General features: G+C 33.3%; 1 protein-coding gene across 9 annotated transcripts in view; it reads right to left on the bottom strand.

Moving 5' to 3' along the window:
• Positions 1-3,154: 3,154 nt before the first annotated feature.
• The window catches only part of LOC124354769 (threonine--tRNA ligase 1, cytoplasmic-like), a 62,562-nt gene continuing 45,965 nt past the window's right edge, over positions 3,155-19,751 (bottom strand). For all 9 annotated transcript variants that reach the window (XM_046805458.1, XM_046805459.1, XM_046805465.1 and 6 more), the window contains 8 exons: positions 16,827-17,021; positions 15,590-15,660; positions 15,341-15,503; positions 14,639-14,776; positions 8,503-8,681; positions 7,687-7,861; positions 7,017-7,131; positions 3,155-5,128 (listed from right to left, as the gene is read on the bottom strand). In XM_046805458.1, the coding sequence (XP_046661414.1) occupies positions 4,986-5,128; positions 7,017-7,131; positions 7,687-7,861; positions 8,503-8,681; positions 14,639-14,776; positions 15,341-15,503; positions 15,590-15,660; positions 16,827-17,021 (1,179 nt within the window). In that variant the 3' untranslated portion in view covers positions 3,155-4,985. The remainder of the gene's footprint in view (positions 5,129-7,016; positions 7,132-7,686; positions 7,862-8,502; positions 8,682-14,638; positions 14,777-15,340; positions 15,504-15,589; positions 15,661-16,826; positions 17,022-19,751) is intronic.

The raw sequence follows: 19,751 nt of genomic DNA, 5'->3' as shown, positions 1-19,751 counted from the left end.
TATGGAGTAGCAGTTTGGGGTCAGACATCTGCACAGAAAGTATTCCTAATGTAAGTATGTAAGTACTCCTTTTTGTTGGGGTAACAACAAAAAGACCATAAGGATTCTGGCTGGACTCAGACAGATGGAAAGCTGAAAAGAGGTGTTCAGGATCCAGGAGATTCTAACAGTTGTAGTTATTTACGTCCAGGAGGTAGCACTGCATGTGAATGGCGTAGAATTTCCCAATAGAGACTTAACATCATAAAAGACATGTTGGCCTGTATAACCTTCCAAATCACCATCTTCAACTGTATGATAGAAATCCATCATGCAACGGATGGAAAATGTACAACCACCAACCATCAGAGTTAGACAGGAAAACCACTAAAATTACACTGCAAGAATGGCTATGGACCACCCTTTTTACCTACTGGAAGAATACCTACAAAGAACAACTTTCTTTTTTGGCTATGGGCCACCCTTTTTACCTACTGGAAGAATAACTACAAAGAACAACTTTCTTTTTTATACACTTCTACATCTCAAAAAATATAAACATTACTTTTAAATGTATATTCACTGACACAATTTGTAATCTAAGATTATAAAAATTGATTTTGATTTACTAGTGTCCCATAGTGATTCCTTGCCTTAAATGTTAATAAAAAAATGCAAAGTAAATCATTACTAACATGTTTAAGTCACAGTTTCCTAATTTACACAAAATAAATATCACTCTAGATATTTTTTTTAACCTTTTGAGTGCCAAGGGCCGATGTAATCGGCCCGATGGTATTGACGAAAATTGCCAAGGGCCGACTAGATCGGCCTTTCCAATATTGGTCATCCTGTTGCTAAATATTGACGTATAATATCGTAAAACGTATCAAATTAAAGCCCAAGAAATGTACGACATAATTCACGTAGTGATAGTTTGTATATATAGTATATAATATTTTTATGTAGCTGATATCTAGAAGCCTGTGGCGCGAACCGCCTGTTGTCACGCTGCAGTCGTTTTGTTTAGTTCAGTTGTTTTTTGCTAGCTGTCTATTGTGGCTGTGTTGACATTTTGATTAATGTTTTAAAAGTTTCCTACTTTTATTACTTCAGTTCAATTTCATTATTGAATAAGGTATAGTTTGCCGAAATGAGTAAGAGGAACGGATCGCCTTTAAGCGAAAATAGGTCAGATTCCGTTATATGCCCTCAACGCTTAAACTTTTTTCAATGAACTTAGAACGTTATAACACAATGTAGTTCAGTAACAAAACTAACATTATGCCCCCAACGCTAATTTAACTAAACTAACCTAAACTTAAATAATCATGTGATGCCGCGCGGCCTGCCGTAATCAGAATTCTAGAGAAAGATAAGATAACAGCGACAACAATACCGATCGCAATACCTGGAAATGCTTGTTAATTGATGGAATGTTAGTTCTGTTACTCAACTACATCGTTTTATAACGTTCTAAGTTCATTGAAAAAAGATTAAGCGTTGGGGGCATATAACGGAATCTGACCGCGAAAATACATAACACATTAATTTATTCTTATGATAAAAACATTCACTCAGTTATTTCATCTGAAGGATTTCGTATAATAGGCCTAATGAAATAAGCCCAATGTAATTAATTTATGTCTGTTCATAATAAATAAATAACAGTTGTATAATCTACCTTGATTTAATTTCTTAAAACTAGTAAAATATATTTTACATGAACAAGAGTAAGCATGCATGTTGGGGCAGGTTTTCAGCATTTTGCAGCAATATATAAAAAAAATTCAAAACTCAGTTATATATAAATGTATTTTTATGAAACTTGGTACATGTATTCCAACTAACATGGGGAACATAAAATTGGCACATAAAACAAAAATAAATAAATACTTTTTGTATCTTAAACAAAAAAATGTGTTTTTGTTTTTGTATTTTTGCTTACACATATATAAAAATATTTTTTTTTATTTATGGTCAAAATGTATATATAACAATTTGTAGCCCGTATCTTGCCCTAAAAAATAAACTAAAAAGTGTCCCATTATGTTAATATTTAAGGAAGGTGTTAATTTTTTAGTAAAATACTGCAGTAACAAAAAAATAGTGCTTGGCACTGAGTGGAATGGCCTTGTCACAAATGACTGGCACTGGCTGCATGACCTCCACCACTTCGCCCAAGGGTTAAATAGTTGGAGGATAAGGCAATGCCAGTTTAGTTTACCATTAAGGTGTATACCTAATACTTTTACTGATTTGAATACAAATTTTATTGTTTAAAGAGTATATTATTATTATTACCTAATAATTACTTTAAACTAGTTAAGGACTATATTCAAAGATTTTCTTAGCTAATTAGGTCATCCATATGTCTTATCATTGTTTAAAAGTGTAGTTCATTTGCACATAAAACTGATGGATAAGGAATATTAAAAGCAAAAATCATTAATTGCTACTGCAAATAAAAGGGAGCCAAGCATAAACACTTCAGACCACTACACAAACACTTCTAAAACTAGATACATCCTGCCCCTAAACAACCATTAGCTTACTATTGTCAAGAAATGAATTGATCATTGCAAGTTCATTGTTCTTAACTCTGTCATAAAACAGTTTACTTAATGATAATTCATCAGAAATATACTTGATGATAGTTCATCAGAAATACAATCAAATGCTTTGGTGAGATCTATTAATGTTGCAGAAGTTACCAGTTTATTTTCAAAATTTATTAAAACTGTACTGACAACTTCTTCTCCTGCCTGGAATTGTATTTTGACCAAGATTGAAACTAAACTGCTCAGTACAAACAATTTTTATTAGACCAAAATGCAAATGTAGTGCATGTTTTGTAGAGAGACAAGGTAGCAACTCTCCTATAAAGAAAATTGCACACAACCTTACCAATATATTAAGTTCAACACCCACATAAGAAATGTATAAAAAATCAGGGAGAGGAATCAGAGTGTCTACAACAGTGCACAAGTAATTCTGGCTCAATGGGGCTGGATTCCCATTTATCAAGTCTCATCTGATATCACTAAATCTCCTTCCTATGTAAACCTGAGTAACCTTCCTGTGTATGAGTGAGTACAGTAAACGCTACTGTGAGCCAAACATTACATTTCTGTTCATAAGAGAATTCAAAGGATTTCAAATGACACACACAATGTTTTCTGAAAAATTCTCTTTACAAACTCATTTTAGGACTTGAAGAATAACAGAGAACAAGCTTAAAATTTAATACAAATATTAAAAGATAAATTAGAAAACAGTCAATAAATGTCGTCTTTTATTACAAAATAGAACGATACAATTTAAATTTAAATGATAGTCTCTAAATCCCCCCCCCGTTCTAATATGTGTAAAGAATTTAAAATGATAACTTGAGATAGTTTTCGCCTCATTTGTAAAAAATTTAATCCTACAAAGAAACATCTAAACAGAATTGGCGATGTATAATTTGATGATAAAAAAACTACTTTATTCCGTTCTAAACCCAAAGCCCACAAAGAAGAGAATGAGAAGAAGGACAAGCTGAACAATTAGAGATTGCAAAATAACTTGTTTATGAAAGTTTGGAATTTGTTTTTTTACACAAATAATCTAAACTTATGTTAAATTAATTCTCAATAAAATCATATTACTTAACCCATAGCAGATGAAAGATGAGATATAATGTGTGGTGAATGGGCCACAGAAGATCACCTTCTTATAGTGTATTATTGCCCTGCAATTGTTCTAACACCTGATAGATTGCATTGTTTTTATCAGGCAAGTTAATATAAAAAAATGAACAACATTTAATTTACACTGTAAACCTTCAATTAATCTTCAATAAATCACAGTAATTTTCAGCTGAGCAAGCGCTCATTTGAGTTCAGATTATCTGCTGAGTGTTTACAATTAGCATTTTAGTGATTTTTTGTTGCACTCTGCAGTAACCATCACTAGTGCTGGAGTATATTGAAATCTCTTCTTGAAGCTTAAAAAATGCATTACATCTGTTTTTATTGCGATAAAATCATTGCATCATTAAATAAAATACACACAATAAATATCAAACAGAAAATTAAATCCAGTTCATTATACAAATAGGTTTTAAGTAGTGGTGAGAATAGAAAGTCTGGCCGGATACACCATTTCTATTCAGCTGCAGTGCAAAATGACTATTTCATACCCCAAAAAACTATCTGAAATGGGTTAAATAAAATATTGTTGACTGTCACTAAATTTTTCACTTAATGTTAAGTATTTATCTCTTCATAATTATCATGAACAAGAGTACAAAATAATTTGTAATTACAAATACTTTAAAGGGATTATTACAAATCTAACGATGCACAATATTTTAATCAAACATAAAATACAAACAACACTATTTAGGGTCTTCAGTATAGAAAAATTAAGACCTGTACAGTAATTCCAATACCGTATTGTATATTACTACAATAAAATTTGATAGAAGACCCAGGCTACAATACTGTATAAATTAGTACATTTGATTAGATAGTACAAATTTAGTTACTTTAAGGAATGTAAAAATTAATAAGTGTAAATTCACTCAATGACCAAATACAGTGGTAGTTTTTTTAATAACCAAATTTTTCCTGCTTGTTTCTCCAAAGCTGATTTTTTTATAATCAATACAAACTTTTTGAATAAACTGCCTTTGATGTTTACTGTATAAACCAAAAATACGATAAATTATTTCAAATGTTTTGTAACAACACAAATTCACAGGCAAATTGTATATCTATGTAGCATGTATTATTACAAATCTCAAACACTATATATAGTTCTTTTAATATTATGCACAGGCTATGTCAAATCTGTTACAGCTAAATATTGTTTTTAATTCCTGGGTAAAAGTAAAAAAAAAGCACTGAGAATAGACTGAATGGTGTTTTCTTCAGCCCTTGACAAGTGTTATGACAAAGGAAATAAATAAAAAAAACTCTTAGGCAACTTTTCAAGTTTTGAAACATAACATCTAGATGAGTTTAAAAGACATCCTCACTGCTTCTTTTTTCAGTGAGAAGACGGAACTTGCTGATAAGGTCTGGGATGTTGAGCTCGCCATGGATGACGTTATCTCGGGTGCGAACATTCACTGTCTCTGCAGTTTGCTCTCTCTCACCCACAACTGCAATACAACATAAAAGTATTTACTCACTGTAGTGACTATTATTGTTAGCCCCCTCTAAGGTACAGTTCGAGGACTTTAGCTGCGTGCGTGACTTTGAGTGTGTGGTGATAGGTGGGAGGGGTGGCGGGATAGCATTATGCGCTGCGTCCCAAAAACATTTCCTGTGACTCATGAGTAAAACCCTCCTTTCAGGAATCGTATTGGTCCAAATAACTCACACTCACTAAAAACAGTCTGTTTTGTGATAGTGCTGATTGTGGTGGAATTAAATAACAAGAGAAAACCAAATAATAGGAATAATAGGACTTATCCTTGTTTTTCTGTTGTTATAGTGTTGTTTAACAAGTTTTTGAAAATAACGTATTTGTCAATACTAATCTGCAAATCGAAATCGTGAGTTTAAAGTCGTTAAAAAGATTGTTGCGCCTTCATCTCAGCAGCTAGGATGTAAACATAACCCACCACACAGATAGTGTTTATTTGTTGAAAGGGTAGTTTTTGCACCCTACGAGCACAGCTAAATTCCTCCAACTGTATAGAGACAAAATATGTATGATCTTTTAAATTTAATACATTTCTTTCATAAAAAAAAACTATTCTTCCCATAGCGAATGAATATCTTCTATGATCATTAACAATGTTTAGGTGTCTCATTGTTCACAAAGAAAGTATTTTCCATGTTCATGATCCTTAAAAAGCATTCTTCTATAGTACATCACTGAAATCCCAGGAGGATTCAATCTGGTTTATAACCTCTAGTTCCAACCTACATTAGGGGTTACCAAACCGATGTGTCACTTAAATCATCTTATGGATGTCCAGGACATCACTAACTGCAAACATGGAGATAATGGGGTGCAAGGAAGGATCAATACATCTAGTCTACTGCAGAGGATGACTGTCGGAGTGGGTGGGGCTCTGTAAGTGTTAAAGGTAGTTGCTAGCCTGGACTTATAAGGGAGGGCTATCCCTGCCCGCTTTGACTGGAAAGACTGATACAGAACTGGCATCCCTTTCTTCCAAGGATCATGACTGAGATGTGGTGCCTGCTATACCTTTTCATGGAGGTAGCCCATGACCCCAACCTTACTCATCCTGAATATCCAGTCATTCTGGAAGCAGTTGTAATAGTGTAATTTATGAAAATTTGAGACCTAATTAATATTAAAAAAAAACTAAAAAGCATTTAAACGCATCTTAATCATATCTTTTAATGAGGATAATTCTATGAATAAACATAAGGTTGAATAAATGTAACGTTTAAAGAAAGAAAACATGGTTAGTTTTACTGTGAAAACTGTTTAACAACCATTGGAAAATATTAAGTGACTGCTTAGCTTAAAAGTAACACCCAGCAGATGGTGAAAGGGAGCTGAACTCAACATTCTGCATTGAATCAACCTTTCCTACCTTATCTATGTTATGTGAAGAAAACTTGGTTGCTCCGCCATGCTTTTAGATTGTGCAAACATCGTAGTACACTCATTGTGCACCTGATGAGACAATGAGAACACCTCTTCATCTCATTACACCATCAGGTGTATTAAATAATTTATAGTCTAGACTTCTCTGATATGAAACAATGTAGAGTTCATTTTGAGCTTATTCACAGCAAACTATTTTTGGATCTCTTCATCCAGAAGTCAAGTCTGAAATAGCATTATATTTCAGATGCTGCACTAAGGGGAAGGTGGAGTGAATGAAGCTGAACTCAACATTCACAATACAATTATATAAGGTATGTTATGATGAATTGGAAATATTAATTAATTGTTCCTCACTTCCACAGTTAAGTAACAGAAAAATTACAAAAACATTTGTTCCGTATAAAATTTTTTTACAATACTGTACACTCAATGATTTTAAAACAATTCTTTTAACTAACCTAAAATAAAGTTGTACTGGGCCAACTGAGCATTCCTGATTTTCTTGTTCATGGTGTCCCCAGCATCTGAGTCCACTTCACAAACAAACCCTGCATTGTACAGTTGATCCTTCACCTGCACAACATATTAAAATGTTTTTAATATTACTCATTAAAATATCTATGCACAAATAGGCTCTTAGCTCCAATCACAATATATAATATTGTGTAACATAAAACTCTGTGTTACACAACTATACTATTTAGGACATTCAATAAAAAGAATAATATTACCAAAATGCACAATAAATTTGAAAAAAAACAATAATGCAAATACAATATTATATACACTATTGGAACTGAAACAGAAGTAATTTGTATTACTAATAAATTATTAATTTATAGAAATAATATTGAACAAATATTTTAAGCACTTTTTAGTGTTCATGGATTAAAATTCAGTATCTAATAATAAACTGCACTTGAGCCATTCTTATATTCTGCATATTTAGAAATCTAAAAATCACCAAATAATCATGGTAAGTGGAATTTAATTCGAACTTTTTTCTACTTGTGCTAGAATAATTTATTTTCAATATATTTTAGTATTATATCAATGAATAAGGCACAAATATCTAGCTTCGTAAAACACAATTGAATGACAATAGAACACGTGTGTAAATAAGTTTACCTTCTCAGCGTAATCATTGAAGGGGGGCCCTACAGGGATGATCATGATCTGACGAGGCGACAGCCAGAATGGCCACTTGCCCGCATACGACTCTGTGAGAATGGCTATCATGCGTTCCACAGAACCCAGGATCGCCCGGTGGATGATGACTGGACGAGTCTTCTCCCCCGCCTCACTGTGAACAATAAAATTTTTGCAAATGTTCTGCAATGTAGTTTATTAAAAGTATAAGAAGTACCAATATTGGTTCACTATAGTAGAAAAAACTCTCTTTAGACCATTACAATGTTCATTTACATGTAAGATTATCTCAATGAAATAAAATGTACTGTACACAGATATTGATATCATTAAATATTATCACAGTAAATTTTAGTACAATTTGAGATGAATAACTGTTTTGGTAATATAATATTTTAATGCACACTAAAAGTTGTGTGATAAACATCTTTCTAAATTAATTTAAATTGAACTACTAAGGAGTGAGTAGTAGCAAAGTATTTAAAATATAGCAAATATGAGTATGAATATATATATATATATATATATATATATATATATATATATATATATATGACTATACAAGATAATATTATATGTATATATATATATATATATATATATATATGAATATGAATTGTAATATCGTTCTAGTTCAGTTCTAACCTCATATAAAGTTTTCAAAGAGATCCATAGCCTGTTGCCATTCTATTCAGAAGCCTCAAGCAGCTCTTTTTCTGCACAGTGTAGACCAAATTATCACCTTCTTCTAACTATTTAACACCTTTGTTTGTGATAAACCATACATATACTTACTTGATGTATGCAAGGTTGAACCGGATAGGCAGTTGAAAGTCAAGCTGGATGGTGGCACATTGGTGATTCCGCCTGAGGGCGTCCATGATTGTAATGTCTATCTTTGGTCCGTAGAAAGCACCGTCTCCGGGGTTTTCCCTCCAAGGCTCACCAAAGTCATTCAAACTGTCCGCAAGTTGCTAAACATAGGCAGTACTTAGCTTGAATACAAATTCTGTATAGTACAAGGCTTTTAAAGTAGTTGTTATGTATATCAGAAACTGTCTGCAAGTTGCTAAACATAGGCAGTACTTAGCTTGAATACAAATTCTGTATAGTACAAGGCTTTTAAAGTAGTTGTTATGTATATCAGAAACTGTCTGCAAGTTGCTAAACATAGGCAGTACTTAGCTTGAATACAAATTCTGTATAGTACAAGGCTTTTAAAGTAGTTGTTATGTATATCAGAAACTGTCTGCAAGTTGCTAAACATAGGCAGTACTTAGCTTGAATACAAATTCTGTATAGTACAAGGCTTTTAAAGTAGTTGTTATGTATATCAGAAACTGTCTGCAAGTTGCTAAACATAGGCAGTACTTAGCTTGAATACAAATTCTGTATAGTACAAGGCTTTTTAAGTAGTTGTTATGTATATCAGAAATGTTTTGACTAAGATATTTGTTTCCAACCAACTATTTAAATAAAATTATTATTAATAAAAACCTAAATAATCACTGTAAAATCAGCCACCAATATGCAGAATAATACAATTTTTGTTTACAATTTAGAATATTTAAATAATAATCTGGCTACAAAAAGTTAAAGGCATCCGAGAAAAAACAAGGTATATATATTTTTTTATAGTGAACTGACTCAATATTATTTAATCCCAACCTTACAACTTGTATCACTAAATTACTATGTCATATTTTAAACAAAAACTTGCTTTTTTTAGTTTATTTTAATAATTAATTTGGCAAGTGATGAGTGTTCTGCCTTAAAATCGAAATATTTGTGCCAAAGAAAAATGACTCCTGAGAAATTGTAGATTCAGGCTTGTGACAAAATTTGATGAATGAACCCAACAAAGCAGTATTACTTAAAATTGTCTGGAAATATCAGCAGAAGTATATGGGAAGTCTGAAAAGAAAAGAAATTCTTGAATTAGGAAGTTCTCGATATCTAAATGTTTGTGCAGTATCAATGACATTTTTAATTTTAACATGGCTGAGTTAGACTATGTGGAAATTTAATCATATTTAATTATATACTTTATCTTGTGGTGATTTTAAGATTATAGCATACTAGCAGAGTTACCTGCGCCTTCGTACACAATTTTCAAAATTCAAGATTGTAGCTTTCTTAATGAAAGCATTTATGATGTAAAATGATGGAATCCTACAATATTTTGACGTGACAACGTCTTAAATTAGGTTGCGGCTCGGAGTCACTCATGAAAAAGTGTAACGGCCGGTAACGTTACGATGCCCGTCCAGTGGGTCCGCCGCACGGGATCCGCACGGGATAAAGCAGATAACTGTGGGTCCGCCGCACGGGATAAAGCAGATAACTATGTTTATTCGTGAAAATGTGGAGTGCTTAGATTCGTCATTTACAACAACTACAACAATAAAGGTAAATAATTGTACACTGATATTTCATTATCGTAAACTATGATTGATTGATTAATTGTTAGATTGACACAAAAGTTGAGAAACTGAGTTTATAGGTTATGTCATACTATTGACAAAAGTTGATAGTGTTAAGTAAATTATTAGTTTAAATCACTCTACAATCAATCGTAATTCAGTCGATTGAGAAGAAACAGCGCGTATTGCTAGTCAAACATTTAAAATAACAAATTATAACCTCTAACCTGTCATAACAGTGCGACCAAACAAACGAACTAAACCGACCAATCACCACGCGCGGAGTTAGAATTTAACTGTGTTTAGCAAGAATTTCAAATTCCAATTTTAGTAAATGTTTTATTCAACTTTACCATTTACAATAACAAATTTTAATTAATTTCAAATTATGTACAATGTTTTAGTAAACAAAATATATTTCTATAGTTAAAATTTGTGCAATTCTTATTTTCATTCAATTCCTTGTTCCTATTGTGCAATTTAATAATATTCATATCAATAAATATTCTACCGAGAAAAAAGACGTTGTCACGTAAAATCTTCGCCCGTAAAACCGACTTTACAGGCAACCATAATTTTTTAAACATAAGTAGATGTATCAGATACATATTATTTCAGTATCCAAAGTTGAGAGATTCAAAACATAAATACAATTTTGACTGGTTCTATTTTAGGTTTTGTTGTATGAATAATTATATACATATAAGTCTTAATAACTTAATTTAGTCAAAAAGGGTCACCTTCCATTTATTTAGATTAATTTTCTATCTAAGATACTATTTCAAGTGTCATAGTTGAGTTTGACTTTTGTCCTGATCAAGAAAATATATACCAACAAACACCAACTTCGATTAATTCGGCTCTTTTAACCCTTTGAGTGCCGCGGCGTTTTGCTATATGGTATGCATGAAATGCCGAGCCAAAATGCCTGATTTTGCAAGGGTCTGGTTAAAAATTCATCAAAAAATTATTTATTGGTATAATGTCCTGGTTTTTTGTTTGTTTTGTAGATAAATATATTTTCTTTATAAATATAATACATTCAATAGTAATTTAACGTTTTTATACCAATAAAAAAAACACTAACAAAAACTTTATGAGCAAAAACATTTTGTTTCTTATTTTGACACAACGTAGTGTTATTGAAATATTTTGTTTTTTAATTTTCAGTTATGCTATCTTATACTCCATTTAATTCTTTACAAAAAGACATATAAAAACTTTTTTTATACTTATAATTAAAGTTTGAAAAAATAAATATGAAAATATGAACCGCTACAAAACTAAAAAGTTTCTAACCTAACCTGACACTCTGTGTCTTGTCTACACTGCTAATGCTTGAATCTAATGCCTGCATTACTAGGTCTTCATTGTCAGCAATGTTTTTATGACTCATTGTTTATAAATATCACTGAACAAACATAAAAACTATACGAAAGTATTTAGTAAAATACTAGCTGCTTACGATCACCGTAACTCACGGTCAAGTCATTGTTCTAATTACACACAGACTAGAACATAATAATATAATATACAATATAATATAATATACACTACAACAAACAAAATAATATGAAGATACTAACACTACAAACCCATTTACATTTAAAAATTTTCAATATTTACAATAATTTGTGAAATAAACACCAGCGCAAACAAAACATGTGACGGCTCGTCCGTGTCGCTGTCGATTCGAAACTCAACTAGGAAGCGATCTCCTTACAACCGCCGTAAAAATCAGAATCTACCCAAAATTCAACAAACCTTCATCAAAAGTTACGTTAAATTTAGCCAATTTAGATAAATACTATATAAAATATAAGCGTTACTGCAGAAGTCGCAAATAGCGATTCTGGCATTTTTTGCATATAATGCAGGATCGCAAATAGCGATGCTCCGGCACTTAAAGGGTTAATTTACTTTCTGTCTAACATTTTTTAAGTGCCACAGTGATAGCTTCCTTTTTCGTCCCGTTAAGGGACTACAAAATAAATAACTTACGTACGACTGAAAAGTGACTGCGGTTCAAATGAGTCAGATACGACTGATTAAATTCAATTCTCCTCTAATTTATTTACGGTTCCACAGTTCAGTTTATATTGTTGAACTTAGAAAATAAGCACATGGTTTTGAAATCCAACTTAGATTTAAAAACGTTTATTTGCAGTCTGCGATATTTCTGGTGCTATGAGTTACCCAGATCAAGAAAGTATGTGCATACGTAATATTAAAAAGACTACTTTAGTCAAAATGCATCTACTTTCGTCGCTTTTATTCTGCTTCTGATATGAGGAGAAGAGTGTTAAAGGAAACAATCAGTTTTGATAAACTTATGTGCAAAACATTCACAGCTTCGTTTATCAAGGTGGGTTTTAGAATACTGTTCAAATATTATTTTCATTGCATTAGATGATTTATTTGTCAGTGGTGTGATCTAAAATAAAGATTAGATAGTAACTTTGTCTTTGCAATCTGCATAACACTACTGATCAAGCACTATAATTATTTAATATTTTATCAAATTTAAATGTAAACAAATTTTTTCACCACTTCGGTAAACTTCAGCTAGAAGTGTCTACAGCTGTTTAGTGTCAGTTAACATTGGGTATTATAATTATTAAATGTTTCCAGAATTATTACATATTCTGAGAAACTATTCCAATGTTTCTCACATGTTAAATCTTCCTTCGACTTCTGAGAATATTTCAAAACCAAAATTAGCCAATCAGTCCATTTATTCAAAATCATTTTATTTCTCATTGACATTAACATGTATCGAGAATTGTCAATATGTATAAAATAACTAAATACTAAAAATATTCTTATTAAAGTTATTGTTATATCTGGTAAAACTACAAATTAAAAATATATTGAAAAACAGTACTAATGATATTTTTACTTGTAAGGTTAGGTGGGGCACAGAAATTCAGAGAGTGAGTAAAAACAGTTTTTTACAAGAAAAGTCTTTTAGTTTGTTTTTGAAAGATGCAAGTGAAGTGCTGGCTTTTAAATAATCTGGCAATCTATTATAAATTGTAGGTCCTAAATATTCTATTGATTTGCGGAACATATTATTACTATGGTGGGGTACTGTTAAACTATTTTTATTTCTGGTGGGATATATATGATTGTGGGTAGGAAAATCGGTAATGTGTTTAAAAGTGTAAATTGAAACGGAATAAATAAAAATGGAGGGGAGGGTTAGTATACGTTCTTGGTGAAACACTTGCCTACAGCTCTCCAGGCCCCTCAACCCAAACACTAAACGAATAGCTCTCTTTTGCAATTTGAATACTCTTTGTAACAGAGAAGATGAACCCAGTCAGTTTTCAGTCATTTAGAGTCATTCAGTCAGTTTTAACAGGGCTGAGGTTTTATGCCACCCGCATTGGGTCAAGAATAGCAAAAACCGGTTTAATGATGGTTTAACCTCAATAATATACTATTAACCTTAATACCTTTAGACTAACTAAACTTTCAACCATTACTAATTAATAATTAATGCAGCAGGAAATATGGGGATTTCCTGTGCTTAAACTCATATGTCGTATCATCCAGACCTCAAAACCAAAGAAATTAATTGGGGAAATAATAAAAAACCATAACAAGAATATTACTATTAACCAACAATATGGATAATACAAGTGTAATAAGATTGTAAATAGCTAAAATAGAAGGAGATATAAGTTGATATGAGGAAGAAAGTCTTGTTACAAAGCCATAAAGCTATAGAATATTTTGAAAGGTAGTTTTGAAATTATGTTTACTATTTAGTTCAGTTGTATATGCAGTAAGCTATATTAAACATCTTGAAATATAACAACGGTAATAAATATACATCTACAACTTTAATAAATATATAAAAAGTACTGTTAATTAATTACAATATATGTAAGTAAAGGTGTCTGTGCCTCACCAGTTATATTAATAACACACACTTCAACAGCCTAATATATACGTCTCATTCAAAAGTTAAATTACAATCACATTTTTCCTCCTTTTTTATAAATCTTTTCTAAAACTTATGCATGACTAAACGTTAAAAAGTTTCCTTGCTTGCTACTTTTGAAATTTCTTCAATAATAATATTACAAATATAAAGGCAAGATATATAAAAGAAAAGTGTGTAATATTTTGGTTGGTGCATGTGTAAAGACATGTGATGTTATCATCTTCACATTCAAATCGAGATAAACTGTGAAATAGGTAACTGATTTAGTTAGCAAGTTTCCCCTTAAATCAGGAGTGCAGAGTAGTGTTTTCAATGATGACTGACTTTCGTGCAAGCTAGTGACTTCACGCCTGAGTCTATTGTTATAATAATTGTACTGTATATGCAAAGAGAATGTTTTTATATACCATGTTTTCATATAAATAATGATAATTAAAAAATCAATGATACTTGTATCAAAATGGGTGTTGTAAAAAACTAACTTTAAGTTAGTATACTGTTTGCCCTAACTAATATAACTAACTACAACAGAACAAATTCATAGTAACAAGGCTACCTTCTCTGCCTCCTCCCATACAGCTATATCCCCCAGGAACTTGTCCGGCCGGGTGGAGAGGCATAGCTGGAATGTGAAGCCAAACACTCCATAGACGTGTCTCAGGAAGTCCAGGGCCCCCGTAATCTCTGCCTTGATCTGAGATTCAATAACTGTGTTACTATTTTTTGAAAACTAAAAATATACAGAGCACAAAAATGTGTACCTCAGAATGAAAAATCCAAGTTCTATAAAAACTAAATTTAAGAAAATACTCAAAAGCACTGTTGTAAAATTCACTTTTTTCAGCAAATTTTAAAATTATCTATGAAAATAGTAAATTTTAACCTCCTCTCTGGTTTTTTTGGACTTCTACTTATCCTCATTTTGTTTAGCTCTTTGTCAGCTTTTAAAATTCACTGTGTGTCAATGCTTTTTAGCCCTTACTAGGATCATCGCCTATGTTTTTTAAGAAATTCTCTGTAGCTACTGATCCTTCATTGAAGTATAATTTTGCATCAGTAACACAAAATTATAGTTGTTAGGCTCACAAAATTAGTTTTAGGAAACCTTTTCAAGTTGCAAATTGTTAACACTTTCATCCTAATGAAATAAATTAGGATGTAAATCCTAATTTATGATTATATAGAAAATGCACTATCAATCTCTTTTATTATAAATGGATATTACTGTCTCATAGAATGTAAAATTGTACTAAGTTACCTGAGGGACAGCACAGAAAATGTGTGCATCATCCTGTTGGAACCTGCGCACACGAGTGAGACCAGTGAGTGCGCCAGACAACTCGTTACGATGCAACACCCCAAAGTCAGCCATCCGCAGCGGCAGCTCTCTCCAAGACCTCGGCCGATGATCGAACACCAGACTGTACCAGACATAAATATTTTTCTGTTGTTTAATTCACACAATATGCCTAACATCCCACTTAGGCTAGATAATGATTGAACTTACCAATGTCCTGGGCAGTTCATTGGTTTCAAGGCGAACATCTCTTTTTCCACATCAAACGAAAACATATTGTCCTAAAACAATAAATAAGTTAACTTTTACAGGGTAGAACATAGGATAAAAGATTTACTCTAAATTTTACATCCTAAATTACAATTATTACAACTTTGTAATAAATTATTTCTTTCGTTCCATTTTTTAATTTCCAACATTACATATACAAAAGTAATGGACAAAACGAATCATTTTTCTTATTATGAAACTATTTGCTTTGAAAACAACATAAAAATTTCAATCTACTAAAATAGTCTTTTTAGTTCAAAGATGTTTAACTTCAAATCTACAAAATCGTAACAGAACCTGAACTAAAAGAGTGAAACCCACATATCCATCAATAAAAAAGAAATATTTGTTAAAATATCCATTTTAACTCTTGTGAACAATCTGTTGCATGGATCTCATCTCATGTTAGCTCTTGACTGGTATATAGCAGATCTGGCACACACAAACGGCTACATGTTACTTTAGTATGTTATAGTTTGATCCACTTAGTCAATCAAAACTATATCTATGAGTCTATTTTATTATTTTAAATAGTGAGAACATAGCACTTGTATTACTGAGATGATCATTGGAGTTTTAAAACTGGGATAACTGTTGAAATAGGACAACAATAACGGTGTTTCCAGCCGTTAGTCCTGCCCCTTACAGTTTATTTAGTTATTTGCTAGATACATACAGCCATATACGTTAGAATTTGATTTTGTTTATCAAAAACTTTAACTCAGTAATCAAATTTGATGCAGTTCTTAGCTGTGAATGAAATGATCTGTATGTCACTGACTTCTATACATAATATGCTGGACTCCATTGAATTATCATTTTCTAAAACACAATTGTGACAATCTATTTGGGTTATCTGCAAATGTAATAATTTCAAAAGTGTTCAGACCACATTAGTTGAAATTAGTGAACAGCAAGAAGGTGACAACATACAAATCTTGCTGGCTGTGCCCAATCCAAATCTGAAGGTCTCTAATGAGGCATAAGGTACAATGGAAAGAGTCAAAATTAATCAGTAGTTTTTGCACTCATGTTTTAAGACAGAGGTTGGCTGTTATACTGACTTTAAAAACCTGGGGATTTTTCTACACTTTTTTGCAATGGTGATAAATAATGAATGGCCTGATTAACATTGAAAACACAACTCAGTTTAAATTACTATAAAGCGTAGACATACCGCATAGTGCTCCCAATGACCAGAAGTTTGCCAGAGCTTGGCATTGAAAATGTTTGGGGTGACCACCTCTTGGAAGCCTCTCTTGCGATACTCGGACCGGATGAACTCTATAAGCTTGTTATAGATGTGCGCCCCTCTGGGTTGGAAGAAGCAGGACCCTGGACTCAGCTCATGGAAGAAGTACAGCTCTTGCTCCTGCAAACAAGGAAGCAAAGTTTAATATATCATTCATACTAACGTTCCAGTGCAGTATTGGTAAAGCAAGCTATGTCTAGTACTTACAGGACAGGGTTTAAGCTGAGATGAAAATTTTCTCAGCAAAAATGCTACAAGCTCTTCAGACTTTTTAGCCAGGGCCGCATTTACAAATTCGCCGCCCCTAGGCCTACAGACCAAAGAGCGCCCCCCCTCCCCCCCCCAGCAGGACTCTGATTACCACTGACGTAGAAATCCAGTAATTTCTTAATTACGTAATTTTGATGAAAGATAATTACAATAGTATATATATACTCGCCTTCGGCTCGCTGGGGGCTACGCCCCCAGGCCCCCAAAGTAAGTGCCATAAATTCTGGGATAAGATGGATTTTTGGTGATTAGTAAAATTCGGGACATGAGGTCACAGTTCCGCCAGGAAATTATCCTGGGGGGTTCAGGTTATGTATATGTTACCAAGGGTTAAGACATCAGGGGGTATCTGTGTCATACAGGAACTTCCCATCGGGGGGTTAAGAGATTTGGTGATTAGTAAAATTTTCGGACATGAATGTCCATTGCCAGGAAATTCTGAGGGGGTTTAATGTGTACCGGGGGGGTGTTAACACTGATCAGGGGGTTTAATTAATGTACTCATGAGGTTTATCAGGTCATACCAGGAAATCCCCGGGGAGGGGGTTAATGTTACCGGGGGGTTAATGACACACACCCCAGGCCCCCTTTCGGGGGTTGGGCCACACATATTCGGGGATAAGCCTGAATTCGGAATTAAAATTGGACCTATTTTATTGAATTTTCCAGTTGGTAATCAAAGTTTTTGACTTTAATGGCATTTTACGGGTTAACCATTAAGAGATACAAGAAAATAGTGACTGGACCTTTCTTTGTCGGAAAATTTAATTTTGTCTTTCGATATTCTACCCTCGGATTTGAGCTACGATCTCTGGTTTAGTCGGTAACAACGCTTGGGATAAAAGGGATCTGCACTGGTCATTTATCGTGAATTGTTTTAGTACAATCATAATAAAAACCGACCTTAAGGCAGTATTTTAAGTCGAACAGGGGGTTTAATATCATCAGGAGATTATCTAGTCAAGCCAGGAAATTCCCGGGGGGGAGGTTAATGTTACCCGGAGGGGGGGTTAACATATCAGGGGGGTTTAATTTAGTCAGGATATTTGGTTGGTCATACGAGGAAATTCCCGGGGGGGATTAATGTTATGTCCCGACACAAAACTATCACTTCGGAAAGCATCAAACTGAATTTTGCTGTTGACTTTTATGGAAAACGCGAATGAAGATGGGTGGGAAAAAAATAGCAAAAAAATGACAGTTTTTTGCAAATATCCTCGTAAAACGGTAAGAGATTATCGAAAAAATGACGAAATTTTTTTCCACCCCTGGACACGTCCCCCACCCCTCTGAATTATTTTTCCCTATCTATCGACACCAAAAAAGTTAATACCCTAGGACTATCTTTACGTTAACCCCCCCCCCTCCCCCACCCATCCTCGCAATGTCCCTATCTACTATATCACAAAAATTATTTATTCTGGATTGGGTAAACATATTGAGACACTTAAAACTGTTTGATTGGTGTAGAATTTCACGATGCATCTTATGGTGTTATTATTTATTTTCTAAAAATTTGTTTTTTTTTTTTAGAAATTTTGAAAAATTTTCAAAAAAAAAATCACGTTTTTCCAACTTCTCGCGCCTCCTGTATATACACTTTTAAGAGATAGAGCAAAAGTTTAAAATTGCAAACTTGTAGAGAGTTTCAAGGAGAATACTGTAAGTGGGCCTCCGTTTTTTCGATAGGATGCTTCGTTAAGTCACAATCGAGCGCCTACGAAAGGTCTACACTGGGGAGAAAACTGCGTCCGCCATTTTGATTTTTTTAAGGGGTTGAAAATGAAAAATTTCTCACTTTTCGGGATTTTCCTGGTGGTTACACGTGGAAAGCTATCTGTGTACCAAATTTCAAGTCTCTAACTCATCTGGAAGTAGGTTAGAATTAGTATACGTGAGTGAGTGAGGTCAGTCAGGACAGTCAGTTACACATTGCGGTTGTATACATATATTAGACTCGCCTTCCGGCCTCGCTGGGGGCTACGCCCCCAGGCCCCCAAAGTAAACGCTTGCAAATTCGGGGATAAGCGGAATTCGGTGACTGGTTAAGTCCGGACATTAAGTAAATGACAATGGGATTTAAAAATTGACCTTTTTCATAGATTTTTTTTCCGGATTCGTAAAAAAACTTTTGACTTTGAGGGCATTTTGCGGTTAAACCGTTAGAGATACGACAAAAAGTGACTGGACCTTTTCTTGTTGGACAATTTTAATTTTTGTCTTTTCGATTGTGCCTACTCTAGAATCTGATTCTACGTCCTATGGTTTAGCCAGAAATGAGCTCGGGAGAAAAGTCTGCACGGGGGTCAGCTATCTTGAATTTGTTTAGTATAAACATAATAAAAACCGACCCTCAAGGCAGTATTTTAAGTCGAACAGGGGGTTTAATATCACCAGGAGACTATCTAGTCCAAAGGCGAGAAATTCCCTGGGTGGGTGATTAATGTTAAGGAGGTTAAGACAAGAGGGGGTTTAATTTCGTCAGGATATTGTCTGGTCATTAGATGAACAAATTCCCAGGGGGGTTAACGTTAACCCCTGGGGATAAGTCTACCAGCGGGGTTATCTGGTCATAAGACC

The sequence above is a fragment of the Homalodisca vitripennis genome, chromosome 2 (assembly GCF_021130785.1).
Source record: "Homalodisca vitripennis isolate AUS2020 chromosome 2, UT_GWSS_2.1, whole genome shotgun sequence".
NCBI lineage: Eukaryota > Metazoa > Arthropoda > Insecta > Hemiptera > Cicadellidae > Homalodisca > Homalodisca vitripennis.
The sequence above is the reverse complement of the archived record's forward strand: the minus strand, read 5'-3'. Positions and strand labels throughout refer to the sequence as shown.